At 46.2% G+C, this 19467-nt stretch overlaps 1 protein-coding gene across 5 annotated transcripts in view; it reads right to left on the bottom strand.

Annotated features, from left to right (window-relative positions):
* The window catches only part of Tmc5 (transmembrane channel-like gene family 5), a 77789-nt gene that overhangs the window by 15111 nt on the left and 43211 nt on the right, over positions 1-19467 (bottom strand). For all 5 annotated transcript variants that reach the window (NM_001105252.1, XM_011241924.3, XM_006508253.3 and 2 more), the window contains 8 exons: positions 17519-17767; positions 14552-14703; positions 12033-12177; positions 10378-10533; positions 7314-7465; positions 4980-5058; positions 3119-3216; positions 345-437 (listed from right to left, as the gene is read on the bottom strand). In NM_001105252.1, coding sequence (NP_001098722.1) covers positions 345-437; positions 3119-3216; positions 4980-5058; positions 7314-7465; positions 10378-10533; positions 12033-12177; positions 14552-14703; positions 17519-17767 — 1124 coding nt within the window. The remainder of the gene's footprint in view (positions 1-344; positions 438-3118; positions 3217-4979; positions 5059-7313; positions 7466-10377; positions 10534-12032; positions 12178-14551; positions 14704-17518; positions 17768-19467) is intronic.

Raw genomic sequence — 19467 nt, 5'->3', positions numbered from 1 at the left:
TGGGGAGGGTGTGATGGGGGGATGTGATTAAGGGAGGGTGTCATGGGGGAGAGTGTATAACAGGAGGAGTTCAAACAAACCAGGACTACAGCTGCCTATGGTTTGTAGGTCTCCAGGTTGCTTCCCTGCCCTAAGCTGACTCTCATCTGACATCTTCGGGGCTCCCTGAAGGCGAACAATAATCTAGAACACATGCTATGTTCCCAGCTTTTAGACTAGCTGTGTTTGCTGTCACCTAGGCAGATTTTTAAACAACAGATCAGGGACCTAAAACCACAACGACTCCCAAGTCCACCCCAGGTGGGAAGCGACTGGGGTACTCCACACCACACTGCAAAACTTACCAGGTCAGAGTTTGTGCGTAGATCAGTTCTAGAACATTCCTGGCAATGTCAAACTCCTGTAGGCTGAGACTGGTGAACTTCATCCCAATGAGCCTGTGAAAATGTTCTGAGTTTAGTACTCAAGCGACAATTCAGAGACTCTGCCAACTGGGACAAGCAGCAGCAGGGACCCTCAACGGTCAAGAATGAAGCTGCAGGTCCCAGAGCAAGTGCTGAGGCCCCCAGTCTGCAGCAAGTTCTCCAGCAGTGGAGATAACTGGGGAGGTGCAGGCCTAACAGGGTTGCCAGGTAGGGAACTATTGCAGTCAATGCAAGCCACTCCAGAGATCCTGGACTGCCTGCCCCTTTAGCTCAGTTGGCCCCCCTGCTTTCTGGTTCATCCATTCTTTGCTTATTAGTTTTTGTTTTCACAAATGCAGTTTTAAAACCTTTTGGGGGGGGGCTGAGGATGGGCCCTGGGGCCCTGCTATGCTAGGCATGCACTCTACCACTGAGCCACTGAGCCATGGGTGTGGGTACTACTCTGGAGCCAGCGAAGGTCTGTGTTCTGCAAAGAAGGAAATGGGCTCACTATATACTTTGGGGAAACTTGATCCTTTTCTTTCTTGTTTTCTTAAATGTTTTTGTTAAGTCTTTGAGACTGTCACACAACACAGTTCGATCATATTTACCCTCCCCCTCCTCCCACACCCATCCTTTCCTACCCACCCAACTCTGAATTCTTCTCTCTTGCTGGCAAGGTCAGCTTGTGTTCCCCAACTGCTCTTGGGAGTAGGACCTGCCTTGCCTGGCCCTGGCACATGGCTGACATTTTTTGGTTTGGGTTTGGGTTTTTGAGACAAGGTTTCTTTGTGTAGCCCTGGCTGCCCTGTAACTATCTCTATAGACTAGACTGCCCTTGAACTCACAGAGATCTGCCTGCCTGGGTCACTGGAGTGCTGGGATTAAGGGTGTGTACCACTACTGCTTGGCTCACATTGTTCTTTAATGACATGTTCTTTTCTCTTACTATGATTGTTTTAAATCGTTGTTCATGTGTCTGATATGTGTATGTGTGTATCTGATCATTTATGTGCTTGCATACATGGGCACAGTGTGCATATAGAAGTCACAGGACCATATTGGATATTAGCCCTCACATTCTATCTTGTTTGAGATGGGTCTTTTGATGAGTAGTTTGGGAGGGGGCACTTCTCCTGTCTCCCATTGAGAGCACTGGGATTATATATGTGCTACCACGATTGGCTTTATGTGGGCTCTGGAAACTCGAACTCAGGTCCTCATGCTTGTATGATAAATATTTCACTCACTGAGCCATCTCTTCAGCCAGATTTCATTATTCAGGGGAGTTTCCATGTCCCACCCCCAAATCTGTTAAACAACAAAAATGCTTTTCCCCTTTACGTTCAGGCTCTGGACAGAGGCAGAAATAAAAGCAGGTTTGTACAGAACTTCAGCTTCGCCACAGAGAAAACCTGACATCATATCATGGCATCTCACTCTAGAGAAACTGAGGCAACACAGGAGTGTCCAGGACTGGAGTGTCACTCAGTGGGAGAGAATTAACAAGTCTCAGACCTTGAGGGACAGCCTCAGCAAAAGCAACACCTAGAAAGAAGAGGGGTGTGCACATCAAATGATGGCAAAGTGAATGAATAACAATGAAGCAGAAGCCACCAGGCAGGACTCGGGTATGGCTTGGTAGTGGGGTGCTCACGTAGCACTTGGAAGCCTTGTGTCTCTCTCTACCCCAGCACTGCAAAAAATAAAAATAAAAACAGAACCACATCTGGCCAATGGTCCCAGTGCCTCAGTCCTGCACAGCCACCTAAAATAAGCACCAGTGACTTAATTATCCTAAAACAGCGAGCTAGGTATGTCCAGCATGGTCTGCTACAGAAAAGCATTGTCTGCAAGGATCCTACCAACCTTAAACCAGGATCCTTATGCTCTGTGCAGCAAAACCACAAGAACTGCATTTTTTTTGGAGATTATAGAACATGATATCGTATGCACATGTGTGGCAATGTGTATGTAGAGAAATCTGGGAGGAAAGTCAGTCTAGCTGGGTGTGGTGGTCCACACCTATAATTCCAGCATTTGAGGCTGAGGCAGGAGGTTTGCTAGGAGTCCAAGGTTGGCCCATGCTGTGTAGGTTTCTGTTTCAATAAACAACAAGACCCACAAATATGGAGGAATACACACTGGAATATTAAAATCATCTACAGCAGATAAGGATTTTAGCATGGGCTGGAGAAATAGTCAACTATTAAGAAGAGTATTGGCTGCTATCGCAGAAAATCGAAGTTGAGTTTCTAGGACTCTCACTGAGTGGCTCACAACTACCAGTTAACCCTAGTTCTGGGAAATTTGACATTGTCTTTGGATGCATATATATAAACAATTAACCAATTTAAAAAATCTTCAGCAATAATACACATCTCAGTGGTGCAGTGACTGCCTGGCTTTTGGAAGCCCTAATTTCCATTCCCACATCACAGACAAAGACAAAGGGAGAGACGGATTCCAAGTGGCTCCGTGTGTTTTATTTCTGGAATTTTTGTCCAAAGAGAAGATTGGACAGGGTCAACCTAAACCCAGTGAGCTGTTAGTTTGAGGTGGAATGTAGTTAAGTTAGAAGAGAGCAATGTCCTGAAGGACAATGGGCAGATTAGACACACAGCAGGCAAGGCAGCACCCCTCACCCCACCCCTTCCTGCTCAGCCAGGAATCAGGCTCTGGTTACAGCCCACTCACAACTGACTAAAGTTTACCTCCTCAGAAACTCCCCCAGTAAGGAATCGGCCAAGGAGAACACGAAGTCCATGAGAAGGAGCCGGTAGATGTCCTGGCCAATGAGGGTCTCCCAGCACTGGAAGGCAGACACGAATCAGGATCAGGTCTGGTGGCCCAGATCAGAGTGCATGTGGGTTCAATTTGACCACACCCTCTGCACCCAGAAAAGGAGACTTAATCTGCAAAAACAGCTCTCCTCTCTCTCTCTCTCTCTCTCTCTCTCTCTCTCTCTCTCTCTCTCTCTCTCTCTCTCTCTCTCTGTGTGTGTGTGTGTGTGTTTCTGTACTCCCTACATACCCTGTAAGGCTCACATGTACCAAAGTGTTCCCAAATCATAAGCTCTACTTCTAAGATATTTGATGTCTGCCCTGTCCCTTCTAGACCCCATTTCCCCCACCAGGTTTAAGTATTTTCTTCAGGAGAGTAAGAAGCACGAAGGGGTAAGAATATCCCTCCTCCTCTTCTGCTTATTGACTTCTACGTTGTATAAAAATATGGAACTTGCAAGTAATGAAAATGTAATTTTTAAAAGGGACTAGAAGTTTTCACAAGTTGGTGTGAGCTGGTAGACAGAAACCTCTCCAGGAAGTCAGAACTATGAGAGGACATACCAGCAGCTTCCATATCTAGCTGAAGGAGAAGGAAAATTTCCATTTATAGCCTAAGGATTCATGGATGGAGGGATGGGTAGATAGATGAGTAGAAGAATGGATAGAAGGTAAATGAAGGGGGAAATGTGGGTAGATGGATGGATGAATGGGGTACATGTGGGTAGATGGGTGAATAGATGGATGGGAACATGACTGGATAAATGAATGCAGGAAGAGATATGTGGATAGGTGGATGGATGGATGGATGGATGGATGGATGGATGGATGGATGGATGTGTGTGGATGAGTAGATGAATATTGGGTGGATAGATGATAGTTGAATAAGTGGATCAGTGGGTTAGTGAATGAAGGGATGGATGCATAAATAAGTGAATACATGGATGGAAGACTAAATGTGTGGACAGAAGTACATGGTATTTTCTCTAACATCCTAACTTGAAAAGCTGGTTTTGAACATCTTTGATGATTAGCTAAAAATTCTATGTTATGCAAATAATTTGAGTCCAGACATAGCAATGTTTTTTGGCCAGTGTGGGCCCTCAGGGACCCATAGTGCCCTAGCACTGGAAGTAGAGTCAGAGATCACTTACTCTTTGTCACAACCTAGAAACTCTATGATATGAAGGGGTTTTTGTTTGTTTTGTTTTGTTTGTCACAGGAAACTTGTGGTAGAAGGAGAGGCACTCCAAGGAGAAAGATTCTTGGAACCAACAAGGTTAGCTTTCTCTTGAGGGCACTTGGGGCACCACTGTGAGATGCAAGGACCAGAAACCCATGGTCTGAGGCAGGAGAAGGAGAAAAGCCATGTTAAGTGTGTGAGGGACGGTCAGGGTTAGGATGTGACCATGCAATGAGCTACCTGTCTGCATCTCAGCAGAGCCCACAGTGTCTGGGGTGTGGATAAAACCCACCAAACCTCAAGAAGGATCTTGTGCCCAACCTCAGGCTATTTAGAAAGATTAGTGGTTGGTCACAATACTCGCACTACCCCTGATACTGAGTAGTACTTGTCTTACAGATACTGATGCTAAAGAGACTGAGTGTATTTGATTGACATTTCAGTTTCTCCACAAAGCCCGCCTGCTTTATGCTACTTCCCACACCAGCTTCTTTCCTCTCCTATTCCCAAAATGAAGTGTGATGGCTGTCAGGAAACTCAAAATCTCTGTGGTGATTGAAGGCCTAGAAACAAAACTCAAGGCAAACTAGAGCAACACATAGATCTCACCTCTTCGCCAGACAGGGCCACGATGTTGAGCCAATAGTAACAAAGAATTCCAACAATGGAGATCTTCAAAAAGATGTTTCTATATAACAGAAGAGAAGATAGCTCTGGTGACCCTCGGTCACCCTCATTGGCAGTCTCCTGTTCCCTGTAGTCATTCAGTAGGACACACGTTTCTGCCTACCTAGCTTGGAGGCTGGATATGTCCATGAGTTTTTGAAGATGAACTGTGAGCAGATGTGTCATGTGTCAGTTCTAACCTTGAACACTGCATGCTACCCTGAGAGCTTCCAGAACATTCTAAACATCTTTGCAAGGGACGTTGGCACTACCTTAGATGTGCATTGATACCTCAACCTGTCCCTTGGTGATTCACATGCACACAACCCTCTCTCCAGTCTACAATGTACGTGCAACACTGGCAAGAAGTAAACCTTTGTGCCTCAGGCCACTGAGGCTTGGGGAGGATTGCTACTACAGCAAAACTTAATGTGTTCTGACAAATACACTCTTCTGTTGACCCTGCAATTGAGCCAGTTTCTCTCCCATCACAGCTCGTTACAGTAATAAGAAATGTGCTTAATATTTATTTATTGAATACTTATCCAAGATGCTGTCCTGAGGCCCCCCAATGAATCATCTCTCTTAAACTTTCTAACTCTATCACAGGTACCTATCTTACCCAAACTCCAAGTGTGACAGAAACCTCTAATATTTATCCCTCCATACATGCCCAATGTATTAGGTACTTTTCTCATTGCTGTGGCCAAGTACCTGGTAAAAAGTGAGTTAAAGAGGGTTGGTTTGGTTGGTTTGGTTTGGTGCTCAGTTTGACAGTGAAGTCCATCACAGAAGGGAAGCCATGGCAGCAGGAACATGAGCAGTTGGTCACGTTGCACACACAGTCAGGAAGCAAAGACAGGTGAATACTGTGCCTAGCCTATTCTTTGCTTTTCATTCAGTCTGGGGTCCTAGCCCTTAGGATTGGGGGTGTCCACAATTGAGGTGGGTCTTCCCACTTCCATTATGCCAACCTAGAAGTTCCTCCACAGACATGCCCAACGATCTGTCTGTCTGCTAAATGATTATAGATCCTGTCCAGTCAATAATCAATATTAGCCATAAAACCTACAAAAGTGGATCCCTGCCCTGTGGGTGGATTGGGAGGAATAATGGTGGTACAAAAATCAATTATGATTAGAAGTTTCATAATGTAATTGAAAATGATTGACTCACTGATTTATTGAGTTAGTCATTCACTAATTACTCTTGAGCATCTGGTATGCCCCAGGAACTGTAAATAATAACACAATTTCCCCATTCACTGTGTCTGTCTGTGTGAGAGAGAGAGAGAGAGAGAGAGAGAGAGAGAGAGAGACAGAGACAGAGACAGAGACAGAGACAGAGACAGAGACAGAGACAGAGAGGCACACACATGTGCACACTGCTGGGAGAGATAATAGATAAATTACTAGGAAGTGGAAGAAAATGATAATGTAAGGAATAAGGATGGTAGAGAAGAACTCCATGAAGGGACAACACTTGAGTAGAAGCAAAAATGAAGTCAGGAAGTGACTCCCCAGGGCTGTATGTGGGAGGAGACTTTCAGGCAGAGAGGACGGCCAGAGCAGAGGTAGCTATGGAGCTAGACCTGTCTGAGCACACTTGGGAGGCCGGTGCAGGGCACGATGAGGCGTCAGACAGAAAAGGAAGCTGGCATATGGGCCTCAGGGCAGAAGCTACAGAGAGGAAGGAAGGACTCTGGAGGTGATCAGTGAGGACACTTTGTGCAGATTCATGGTCAGAGTCGGGAGTTAGCCAGAGGATCAGCTAGCAAGGACAGACAGAAACTGGGTAGCTTTGGGTTTTGTTCATCAAGCACATCTCTTTACATGTGAATGGGCATCACCAAGGAGTGCTGGCTTTGAGCCAGTGAGTCACCAGGAACATCCTCCCTTCTGTTTTGATGGATGAATTACAAAAATATGCCTTCTCCTGCATGAAGCAGTGGGTACTGGGCTTCTTAGGCAGGACCCCTGTACAGTGGCTACACTTGAGGGTTAGGTTAACTCCTGGGACAGCCCTGTTTGAGTTCCTGTCCTGATTTCTTTCAGTGATGAACAGCAAAGCAGAAGTGAAAGCCCAATAAACCCTTTCCTCCCAACTTGCTCTTGGCCTGTGGTGTTTCATTGCATCAATAAAAACCCAACAATGGCAGCTGCTAACCCAGCATGACACATTGTTCCTGGAATGCCTTCCTTCAGGAACAGAACTTTGACATTTGCATTGAACTCCTAGCTCTGGGAAATGAGCTAAAACCAGGCCTAGCACACCTACCGGACCAAGAGGACGTAGACTTCCTGTCTTGGTATCTCATACCTCTCCACCAGGCGGAACATGGAGTAGAAGCGAGGCACGGCCAGGTTGATGCAGGACACAACAAAGGGCAGCAACAACACCGCCCCAGGGTTCCTGTGAGTCTTCAGGAACTGCGGGGTTGGAGGATAAGCCTGAGAGGGCCACAGAGCTGTGGACCCTCTCCACACACTCAGAGGGTCTCAAGTAGAGAGCCCCACACACAGTTCTTCTGAGGCATACTGAGTCTCAGAGAGGAAAATACATTTCCCCAGGGTCACCCAGCAAGGAAGCACAAGATCAGAGCAGTGTGCTGGTTAGTTTTTCTTGTCAACCCCATACAACCTAGAGTCAAGTGCCAAGGGGGAACCCCATTGGGGAATCACTTAGATCAGATGTCCTATGAGCAAGTGTGTGGTATACTGCCCTGTTAATTGAGGCAGGAGGGCCAAGCTCAGTTTAGGTAGCATCATCCTTAGACAGGTGTTCCTGGGCTGTATAAGAAAGCTTGCTAAGCATGAGCCTGTGGGGGAGCCACAAACTGTTTACCCATGGTTCCTGTCTCCACCCTCAGTGATGGATTGTGACTTGGAAGTGTAAGCCAAGTAAGTCTTTTATTCTCCAAGTTGGTTTTATTTAGAGCGTTTCATGACATCAGAGCAAAACTAGAATAGTGACCTAAACTCAAACAGCTCTGCTGGAACTTGGCTCTCCTCACCAGGATACCTTGAGCTATGAACTTGCGTTCTCTTGCTGTGGAAACAGAATCTATTTTAGCCGTAGGAGAATAGAGGCAAGGAAACTAAACACCATGGGATTTCTCCTGCCATTCTTTTATTATTGTTGTTATATTATCATTGTTATTATTTGAGTGTTGGGGGGACAGTTGAGATAGGATCTCACTATGTAAGCTTGGCTGTCCTTGGAATTCACTATGTAGATTAGGCTGACCTCAAATTCACAGAGATCTGCTTGCTTCTGCCTCCCAAGTGCTGGGATTAAAGGCATGTGCCACCATGTCTGGCCCCTTATTTTACATTTGTTTAAAAACAATTATTTATTTATTTTATATATGAGTACACTATAGCTGTCTTCAGACACACCAGAAGAGGGCATCAGATCCCATTCCAGATGGTTGTAACCCACCATGTGGTTGCTGGGAATTGAACTCACGACTTCTGGAAGAGCAGTCTGTGCTCTTAACCAATGAACCATCTCTCCAGCCCTTATTTTATTTTTCAAACTAAAATATAACTACATTATTTTCTCCCTTCTATTTCCTCTTCCTCACTGTTCTCCCATGTATACCTCATTCTTCTCTATTTCAAATTTATGGTTTTTTTCTTTAATTATTGTTACCCATATATCATATGCATATATGTTCACAAATATATAGATTCAACCTGCTCAGGCCATATAATGTTACTTGTATGTATATGACTTCAGGGCTGACTGTCCCTGCTTTTCTTGTACAGCTTGAGGCTGGTTCACCTGGCTTCCTTTGTGCTAAGAACTGAATGGGAAGGAGGCTTGCCCACGCAGTGCCTTTACATAAGGATGTAGTTCCCCTGGTGGTTGACTCAGCAAGGCATTTTCCTTGGCATGATTCCTGTGGATGTGTTTGGTGCCCAATGTTTCATTCTCTTTCTCCTGAGGCCTGACCCACTGTATCCACTCATAGCATAGAGGTGTTGAAAGCACCTCTCACCTCTTAGTAATTCTTTGGGACCCTCCTATCATGGGTAAGTTATGAAATTAGAGGTGTGTGTGTGTGTGTGTGTGTGTGTGTGTAAGTACTTGGTCCCCAGCTAGTAATGCTGTTGTGGAAAGCTGTGGGTCCTTGGGCAGGAAGCATGGTTGGAGACAATGCATTACAGGGGTCAGCCTTTGAAGGTCAAAAGCCAGCCTCTGGTGCCTCCCACATTCTCTGCTTCCTGACCCATCAAGAGAGCCCACCCACTCCCACCTATGCTAACCATGCCCAGTCATTATGTCTCCCCTCCAAGATGGACCAGCATTCCCTAAAACTGTGAGCCAAGTTACATCCTTCCTTCCTGGCACTGCTTCTGTCAGATCATTGAGGAAATTAGCTGGCATGCCTGGGTCCTAAGGCTGCCTCTCTATCCCATACTGATGATCAGCTGAGGGGAACCTGGGCACTTGGCATCTCTGAGCCATGGGTGCATCCTTCAAGCCACAGAGACTCACTAGAATTAAGCAAGATAAAACAAAGCCCAGCTCAGCCACGGGACGCTGTGTTCATTAGTGACTGATAGCCACTGGGTTGTGTCAACAGTTGATCATGCTCAGCACAGAGCAGGTGTGTACACCCAGGACTTCTGAGTCTCTCAGTAGCAGCCCTGCATTTCAGGGAAGATATGGGAGGCAAAGCTTTCCCACCTGCAGCTGCTCAGCCACAGCTTCCACCCTGCGGTGGCCTCTAAGGACTGTGACTCAGTTTCCCCTCTTTCAAATCAGACTTCAATATGGCCAATGTCGACCCTTCAGGTTTGCATAATCCTATATCCCTTGTTTTTAAATCAGGGGAGAAACACTGTGATCAAAGAATATTAAGCCCTCCAAGAGTTCACCCATGGGTTAGAGTGTCTACTTTGTCAAGTGTCATGGGGGCATGGAGACAGAATCAATAAAGAGTGCTGTGCATCTGTAGTCTCAGCCCCTGGGAGGTTGAAGCAAGAGGATAAGGAATTTAAGTCTGGCCTCTGTTGTATATCAAGCCTTTGTCTCAGAAAAGCAGAAGAAAAACAAAACAAAAAACAGAATTGAGAACTTGATCCCAGCTCTCTGCCAAAGTCCCACGTCCACAGGAGCCTGGTACACTTTGCCCTGTGATGTGCATTACACCCTGGGGGCTCCTAAGTGCAGATCTGGCCGTGAGAAGAGGCTTGGTTCTGCATTTTGAAGCAAGGTCTCTATGGGTGCAGTTGCTGCTGGCCACAGGGCCCTGCTGGAGGCATCTGCTCTGCATCTGCCCAGTGGCCTCCCAGTCCTCCCCAGCTCTCTCTGCTCTGGTCCGCAGAGTTACCTCAGAGTTATACTCAGCCAAGTAGTAGACAGCTACACAGCAGGCTGCGGTCACTCCAGTAGAGACGAGCCAAGCGGCTACGTGAGCAGAAAATCGGGTCAGCTGCTGGTTGAATGTGAGCCTGTAGTTCTCCTGGCGGAGCTCAGACAGGTTCTCCTGCAAGTGCCAGGAGAACAGTCAGTGGGACCCACTGGCCCTTCCCTGCTTGTCAGCAGCAATCCTCAGGAGCACAGGGCTAGCCCAGATCACACAGAAGCTGCAGGGTAAGTCTGCTGCAAGTCTGCGAGCTGGATCATGGGAGACCAAGGGGAAACCTCAAGACGCCAGAAAAGCACAAGGACTTCAAACTCCATTTCCATCTTGGACCAACAGAGAGACCTAAGAGGCCCTTGGTCATGGTGTGCGTTCTTCTGTGCTGCCTCCCTCTGCTCCTTCTTTCTCTTTCCTCTTCTCCTCCTCTCCTCATTGTCTCTCTTCATCCCTTCCCTTCCCCCTCCTCCCTCCCTCCCTCCCTCCTTCAGACACTCTCTTCCTGCCTTTCTTCTTTTTTATCTTTGTGTTTGGAGGAAACAAGGTCTTACAGTGTAGCCTAGCCTGTCCTTAAACATACAATCCCCAGCCTCCGCCTCTCCAGGATGGCAGGTGTATACCATAACAAAACACTCCACAGAAGCCTTTCTTAACGAACAATTCTGAGAACCACATGGGGGGAAGAAGTTAAAGCTGCCATCAAAGCTCATTTATTGATAAGTTATGGTTTATTTTATTTTGATGGGCTTTACTGTTATTGTTGTTTTGATTTGTATTTTGAAACAGGGTTTCATTCTGTAACCCTGGCTGTCCTGGAACTCCCTATTGTGTAGATCAGGTTGGCCTTGGATTCCAGCATCTGCCCCTCCAATGCTGGGATTAAAGGCGTCTCTGTAGACCAGGGCAGTTCCGCCTCAGACTGTGCTTGCCTTGTACATGGAGTGCTTCATGGCATCCCAAACCTTACCCACTAGACACCACCGCACCTTTACCCTAACTGTAGCAACTGAACGCGGTCTTCAGAGATAGCCCAAGCTCCCCCGCACTGAGGGACACGGTTGCTCCAGATGGAAAATCACTGCTCTAGGGTAGAACTTTTAATGTGGAAGCTCAAGAAGAGGATGTTTTTTCAGAGGAATTGCTAAACTGGCCCCAGTGAAGACTGAGACAACCACAAAGCCTGGCATGATGTCCCCATGCACTGGCTGGCATTGGGTGTTATCCATAATTAAATATTTTATAGACAAGACCACGAGTGGAGGCAAAGGTTTATAATCTCAGCACCAGGAAGTCTGAGGAAGGAGGATCTTAAATTCCAGATCAGCTTGTGATACACATGAACACCCCTCACCCCACTCCACCCCACCATCCCACCCACCCCCGCCCCAGCCTAGAACTCTCAAAGATCTACCTGCCCCTGGCTCCTGAGGTGCTGGGATTAAGATGTACACACCTCAGCCTGGCTGAAACCCTATCACAAAGGGAAAGAGAAAGGGAATTGGGAAAGGGAAGGAAAAGCAGGGAAGAGGAGGGGGGGGGGGAGGAAAAAAGCTGTAGACACGCAGGGGTGAGGAAGGCTGGTGGAGGAGGACTTTGTGGGGAGGACTCTGGAGTCTGGGACTTACCCTGATCTCCGTGCTCAGATTCTTCTGTTTTAGCTTTACAGCTTTTTCATGGGTGACAGTGAAGTCCCAGCAAAAGATGAGCTTAGCAATCCCTCTGGAGTATATGTGGGGGTTGATGAAGTTGTTCCGGAAGTACTTGGCCATACTGGGGGAAGGCAGAAACCAAAATGTGCAAACATTATTATGAAGGTGTTGAGGCATGCAGGGATGAGACAGGTCACTCAGTGATAATGAAAGGTAATATGGGCAGTCCAAATTCTTCTCTCAAAGAAGGGAGAATTACCAGCACAATGTTGTACAGGTGACAGGATCAGACAGGCATAGCCTGAAAGCCTAAAGTCTGCCAATAGAGGGCTCTTGCCCCATTAAGTATTCTGAGCCTCAGTTTCCACATCTGTATGATGGGGATAACAATATAACCTCACAGAGAGATTATGAGAATACTATCCATGTTTCTACAACAAAAGATCATCAACTATTGCTTAATACACTATAGGGGCATAATCTCACATTTCTGGGATTAGAAGTGTAGAAGGGTCTGGAGACATGATTCAAACAGTAAAAATCTTGCTGTGCAAACATGAGGACCTGAGTTTATATCCCCAGAGTCAAAGTAAAAATGCAGAGTGTGGAAGCATATGCTTATAAGCTCAGATCTAAGGAGACAGAAACAGGTCTATCCCTGAACTCTACCAGCCAGCCAGTCTAGCTGTAGGCTAGTGGGAAATCCTATCTCAGAGGAGGTGGACAACGTCTAAGAAGAGACCCAGAGTTGTTCTCTGTTTTCTACATGTTTTTGTGTGTACCCGCACATGCAAGCTTGCTCACTCCCCCCCCTCTGGATATTGTATTGGTATTGTAGGGATGATGGCAAGATGCCCATGGGTTCTAGGAATCAGGAAACAGGAATCCTGGAGGGAGGGGGGGACATCAGTCAGAAAACTACAGAAGCAGGAGGCATTCATTAGCTTCTGTTGTGAGATCATGGAGTTCTCAGACCAGAAGTCCATTGGCATACAGCTGGGCACATTGTCAATGTGGAATGAAAGCAACACTGCCCTCCCATGATGCGTTGCACTGGGTGACAGCTGAAAGAATGTGTTCTAGTTTGATAAGTTTCAATGAAGTCTCATTTTTTTTCTTTGAACAATGATGCTGTCAGGGAGATTACATGAGTTGAACTGTGAGTCCCACAAATTCAGATATGAAAGCTGTAAGCTCTGGGACATGAGTATATGACTGCATTTGGATACAAGGCCTTTGAAAACAAGATAATTAAAGTAAAATGAAGAATTCAGGGTGGGTTCTAATCAGAGACATTGCCATTCTTATTAGAAGAAATTAGGGTTGGGCTGCAACTCCTCTCCAGAACTGCAAAATAAAATGAGAGAAAGAGGAAGGAGAGGAGGAAGAAGAGGAAGAAGAAAACTGAGGAAGTGGAAAATTGAAAGCAGAAGGGGTCAGAACCCCACAATTCCCCCTGAGGGGAGGCCCTCAGTGACTTGAAGTTCCCCCATTAGACCACACCTCTCACATCCTAGATCCAAGCTATTGTGATGGCCTTCAATAAGCCAAAGAGAGGCCTCCTGAGGAGAAACCAACCTTGCTAACACTTTCATCTAGAACTACTGGCTTCCAAACCTGTGAGAAGACAGATTTCTGTTGCCCCAATCATCCGCAAATGAATACAGAGGCTGACACACTCCTGAGCTCACTTCCCATCTGGACCTCCTCTCTGCCGACCGTCCCTCCACTTTGTCTAGCGTGTGCAATGGCTCTGCTACCTCGTCTGTTTCTAGACTGATCACTTAATTTTTTAAAGGCACACGAGCATCTCCCATCCCTTTCATAGTCTGCACTGTGAGACAAGGAGAGCACAGATAGCCATGGAAGTCACTATTGCAGAGAAGCTGAGTTCTGGGATAGCTTTCATTTAGAGACAAGGTCTCACTATGCAACCCAGGCTGGCCGTGAACTCAAAAATCCTCCTTCCTCACCATCTCAGGTGTTAGAATGACAGCTGTGTACCACTATGCCCATCTTCATGATTTACTGATAGAGTTTCTTGGAGTTTGCCTAAATCTAAGATGAGCCTTAGAGGCTGGGGACACAGCTCAGTTGGTAAAGTATTTGTCACCCAAGAACAAGAACAGAGTTCAATTCCCAGAACCCATGTAAAAAGCAATCTGCATATGATAGTGGACACTTATAATTCCAGCACTGGGAAGCAAGAACATATGGCTCTCTGGAGCTCAAGAGACAGCCAGATAAGCCTCCATGGCAGGTTCCAAGCCCAAGAGAGACCCTATTAAATACGAAACAAACAAACAAACAAACAAACAATAAGATAGAAAGATAGAGAGTACCTGAGGGACAGAAGACACCCAAAATTGTCTTCTGTCCTCAAATGTGGACAAATCTTCTGACCCCCACTAATGTGCACACATATGCACATACAAACGCACACTTGTGCACCCACACAAACGAAATAAGCTTTAGGGTCAGATCGGAATCTCTACCTGAAGAGTAGACTGAAGAAACAGACGACCAGGCAGGCTCCGATCGTGAAGATGTAGGCCAGCTGCATGTTGTAGGATGCTCCACCCATCCTATGTCGGATTGTAGAATTGGTGTAGAACCCATAGTACATCACCGTGTCCCCAAAATAACCCTGACAGGAATAGTAGAGAGATCCGAGTTAAGCAACTTGCTTGAGAAATGAATGGCTGTCTGCAGTTATTCACACATTCATGGTAGCTTCTTGGCATCCAAGGAGATCAGCTCTGGAGCTGCTGAAGAATCCACCAACTGCAGGTGTTCAAGTCCCTTGCATGCAGTGGTCTAGTGTCCACACAGGACCTGTGCCCACCCTCCCAGGTTCTAAGTCATCCTGAGATGACACACCTAATACAATATGAATGTTCTGTATATAGGTGTAATTAGGGAATAATGATGAAGACCAGGACTGCTTACATGCTTATACACACACACAATTCTTAAAATGTATTGTTTGTGAATATGTGCATGCACACATACCTGTGTGTGCTATGTGTGTGTGTGTGAGAGAGAGAGAGAGAGAGAGAGAGAGAGGGAGAGAGCGTGCGTGCATGCGTGTATGCGTGAGTATGCTGCTGGGCAGAGAAGAAACAAGTGTTCTGCCCTATGACTCTCCTCCCCCTTATTCCCTTAAGGCAGGGACTCCCACTGAACCTGGAGCTTGCTGCTTAGAAAGCTATGCTGGATGTCCAATAACCCTCATGCCTCTGCCCACCAGTGCTCATATTACAGGTGACATAGCCATGGCTGGCTTTGTATTTGGTGCTGGGTATCCTATCTGAGATCTTCATGTTTATACAGCAAGGGTTCTTACCCACTAAGTCAGCCCCCTCCCCCCATCCTAGACACACATTTTAAAAACTTATGTTGTACCTGTGGCTGAGTGAATCAAAGAACCAGGGGACTGAAAGTTTTCTAAGGAAGAGACCTAGAAATTTTAAAACTGAGTTCCTAGAGTTGGGGAGAATTTCAAACCAAGGTGATTTTGCAGTCGAGGAACCCCACTGTGAGCATCTGAAAGCCAAGTCAACAGACATCCTCAACCTCTGCCATCTACTCAGTGTGTTGACTGGACAGAGCAAACACCAGGAAGTGGCCAGACAATTCCAGAAGGCAGGACATCATTAGTGCCTGCATATTAGCTGGTGCCACTTTTTGTAATAAGGGGAAAATGATATACCTGTGTAGACGATTTTCTCTTCCCATATAAGCATCAACCCAGCAATTGATCAGTAAGTAGATAAATGATAGATGTTAGGCAAATAAAGAAGCATAGGCACAGGGGAATGATTCATTAATCATAAAGGAGGATGGCTGGTTGCGTTGCCTGTCTGCACAGTGCTTGTTTGAAATGTGTGAAGTCTGAGCTTTGGCTTCCCTGCACAATAAAAAAATAAAACCCATAAAAGGTTTTTTGTTTGTTTGTTTGCTTTACCATACATCTTGGAGAGTTTTATAAACCTGTGTTTTTCTTAGCATCAGTCAGCATGTTATCAACACAACTGCCCGTTGAAGCATCTAACCTCTACTCTGTGAGTTGGCATTGATGAAATGTCTGCTTTTGAAAGTCTGTAGAGCAAGGCTGCTACAACTACACACCAAGCAACTTGCCTCTGCATCTCTATGAACTAGGACTGTGCATGGGTGTGGGTATGTGTGTGAGTGCACATGTGTCTGTGTATGTGTGTGTGTATATGTGTGTGTGTGTGTGTGTATCTGAGTATGTGTGTATATATGTATGTGAATATGTATGTATGTGTATATCTGTGTGTTTGTGTATGTGTGCCTGTATATGTGTCTGTGTATGTGTGTGTACATGTTTATGTGTGTATATGTGTGTGTGTGCGTGCATGTACACTCACTGAAAAAGAGTCAAAGGCAAACATTTTCAGACATCAGGCCATTTCACTCTGAAGTCACTCAACATGCAACTCTGAAAACACAGAATCCATTCCTATGATCACATCACCATTGTCCTGTCTAACAAAATTAAGAATAAATTTCCAGGAATGCCCATCAGTTAAGAGCACTTGCTGCTTTCCCAGAGAACCTGAGTTCAGTTCCCAGCACCCACATTGCACAGCTCTCACAATAACCTATATATAACTCCGGGGGATCTGATCCTCTCTTCACACCATACACACACACACACACACACACACACACACACACACACACACACACACACAAATAAAAATATTAAAAATATTTTAAAGGATACATCCCAGCTTGGAGGATAGGGAAAACGGACTTTCTTTCATTTTCCTCTGCAGTAGGAATTTTCCAGAAGACGATTGATTGTATTTGTAGAAATAAAGAAAAGGAGGCTGGGCGTGGTGGTACACGCCTTTAATCCCAGCACTTGGGAGGCAGAGGCAGGCGGATTTCTGAGTTCGAGGCCAGCCTGGTCTACAAAGTGAGTTCCAGGACAGCCAGGGCTACATAGAGAAACCCTGTCTCAAAAACCCCCAACCCCCCCAAAAAAAACAAAAACAAAACAAAAGAGAGAGAGAGAGAGAGAGAGAGGGAGAGGGAGAGAGAGAGAGAGAGAGAGAGAGAGAGAGAGAGAGAGAGAGAGAGAGAAAGGGAAGAAACAGGAAACAGATTTCCAAGCTGATGTGTCCACTGCAGTGGAATGCTAAGGGAAAGGAAAGATACAGTAGGTATCCTGTAAGGAATGCTCATCTTTCGTAAGAATGGAGTGCCCGGTTCATGTGCAGATGTGAAGAGAAGTGGAGTATGGCTAAAACAGCCTGTGACACTGGTTCTGGACCTCTGGGTGTTTCACTGGCTCGCCCCACAATGTCTTGCCCCACTCAGCACTTGAGAGAGAACTGGCCATTTCTCCATCAGGCAGAATGAGAGGTCTGAGTAAGTGCAAGGCATGGTCTTCCATTGTGGTGAACTTGAGTAGAGAACAGAGAACATACCGCCCCTGTGAAAAACTCCAAGCCAGTGAACTGGAGGGTGTTCTTTGCACCCACGGTGAATTGTGGGATGATGATGAAGCTGAAGTTCATGACGAATGAGAAGATGTTGAACTTCAAAAGCCACCTCAGGAAGCTGAAATAGGACAGGACGCTGGTTCCAAACTTGCCTCCGATGACCTTGAATCTCTTCTGCCACAAGGTGATGTAATTGAGGAGCTCTGAAAGGCCGTTCCTGGTCCTGCGGTAAGTCTAGGTTGGAGAGACAAAGAAGAGGAGATCTGGAGTGGGTGTTGTAATAGCCAAACAGCCCTGCTCCAAGAGCCCCGTTCCCAGTTGGGCAGCTTCAAGGGTCACTGGCTAAGGTGGCTTCATTCATGATCACAATGACCCTCTCATGTATCCCTACTATCACCTTCCCAAGTTGTTCTAAATGGCCAGACTGGTCACTAACATTCTACCTTCCCATTCCCACCTTTTTTACTCCCAGCCATGTTGGCCCGAACAGCTTGAGTGTTGCTTCCCTTCCCTCCATCCTCCTTTCACCCCGACCCTTGACGACACTGATGTCACATTCTTGCTCAGCTTATCCCATTTACCCACATGAGTGAATGAATATTAAACTTTCAACGATGCAGCCTCCCACTTTCACATATGTGTACTGGTCAGTTTTTGTCAACCAAACACAAACCTAGATGTATCTAGGAAGTGAAGACCTCAACTGAGGAACTAACTCTGTCAGATTGACTATAGCCAAATCTGTGGGGGCATCTTTCTGAATAATTGCAGTGGAGGGAGCAGCTCACTGTGGGCTGTGTTACTTCTGGGCAGGTGGTCCTGAGTTTATAAGAAGGCAGGCTGAGCAAGTCATGAGGAGCAAACTAGTAAGCAGCACTCCTCCATGCCTTCTGCTTCAGTTCCTGCCTCCAGGTTCCTGCTTTGAGTTCCTGTCCTGAAGTCCCATCACCATGGACCGTGTTGCCAAACTCTTCCTCCCCAAATTGCTTTTGGTTATGGTAATTTATCATAATAACAGTAGAAATCAATCTAGCATAGTATATAATGAAAGGAAATGAGATCAGTATACCAGTGAAGTTCCTGTAGTACCATATGCAAGAGCTAAGATATAGAATTAACCTAGCTGTCCTCGGTGCATGGATGGGTATAGACTCTCTCTCTCTCTCTCTCTCTCTCTCTCTCTCTGTGTGTGTGTGTGTGTGTGTGTGTGTGTACTACAAAGAATAAAACTGTATCACTTGCTGAAATGTGGATAGAACTAGAGGACATTATGCAACATGAAACATGAAATGATCCAGACACGTAAAGACACATACTGCATGTTCCCCCTCATATGTGGGAGAATGGAATAGTGATTACTAAAGGCAGGGAAGAACTGAGGGAGGAAGGCTTGAGAGGGGCTGAGGTAAAGAAGGAACGAGAGCTGGTGTTTTGAGGTGGGATGACCGTAGCTCACGATAGCCTAGTATATATTGTATACTGATCTAGGAGAGAGGACCTCAAGGGCTAAAGCATAGAGTGAACCTTTAGCATGTGCTTGACCTTGGTTCAATCCCCAGCACTGGGGGGGGGGGGGGGAGGGGAAGAGGGCAGAAAGGGAGCAAGGAAGGCAGGTAAGTAGGAAGAAGAGAGGGAGGAGTGTGGGGGATGCCAGCCCCTGGCTGTGACAAGGCCTTTCACTTTTTTTGTTTTGTTTTGTTTTTCGAGACAGGGTTTCTCTGTATAGCCCAGGCTGTCCTGGAACTCACTGTGTAGATCAGGCTGGCCTCGAACTCAGAAATCTGCCTGCCTCGGCCTCCTGAGTGCTGGGATTAAAGGCGTGCGCCACCATGCCCGGCTGGCCTTTCACTCTTAAACCCTCAGCAGCTGTGGGTACTCAGGAGATCTGTGCAAGGTTGGACCCACTCATTTTCCATGCTGGACAGGAGCAAGGA

Source organism: Mus musculus, chromosome 7, assembly GCF_000001635.26.
Source record: "Mus musculus strain C57BL/6J chromosome 7, GRCm38.p6 C57BL/6J".
Classification (NCBI taxonomy): domain Eukaryota; kingdom Metazoa; phylum Chordata; class Mammalia; order Rodentia; family Muridae; genus Mus; species Mus musculus.
This window is presented reverse-complemented; position numbering and strand designations above follow the sequence as displayed.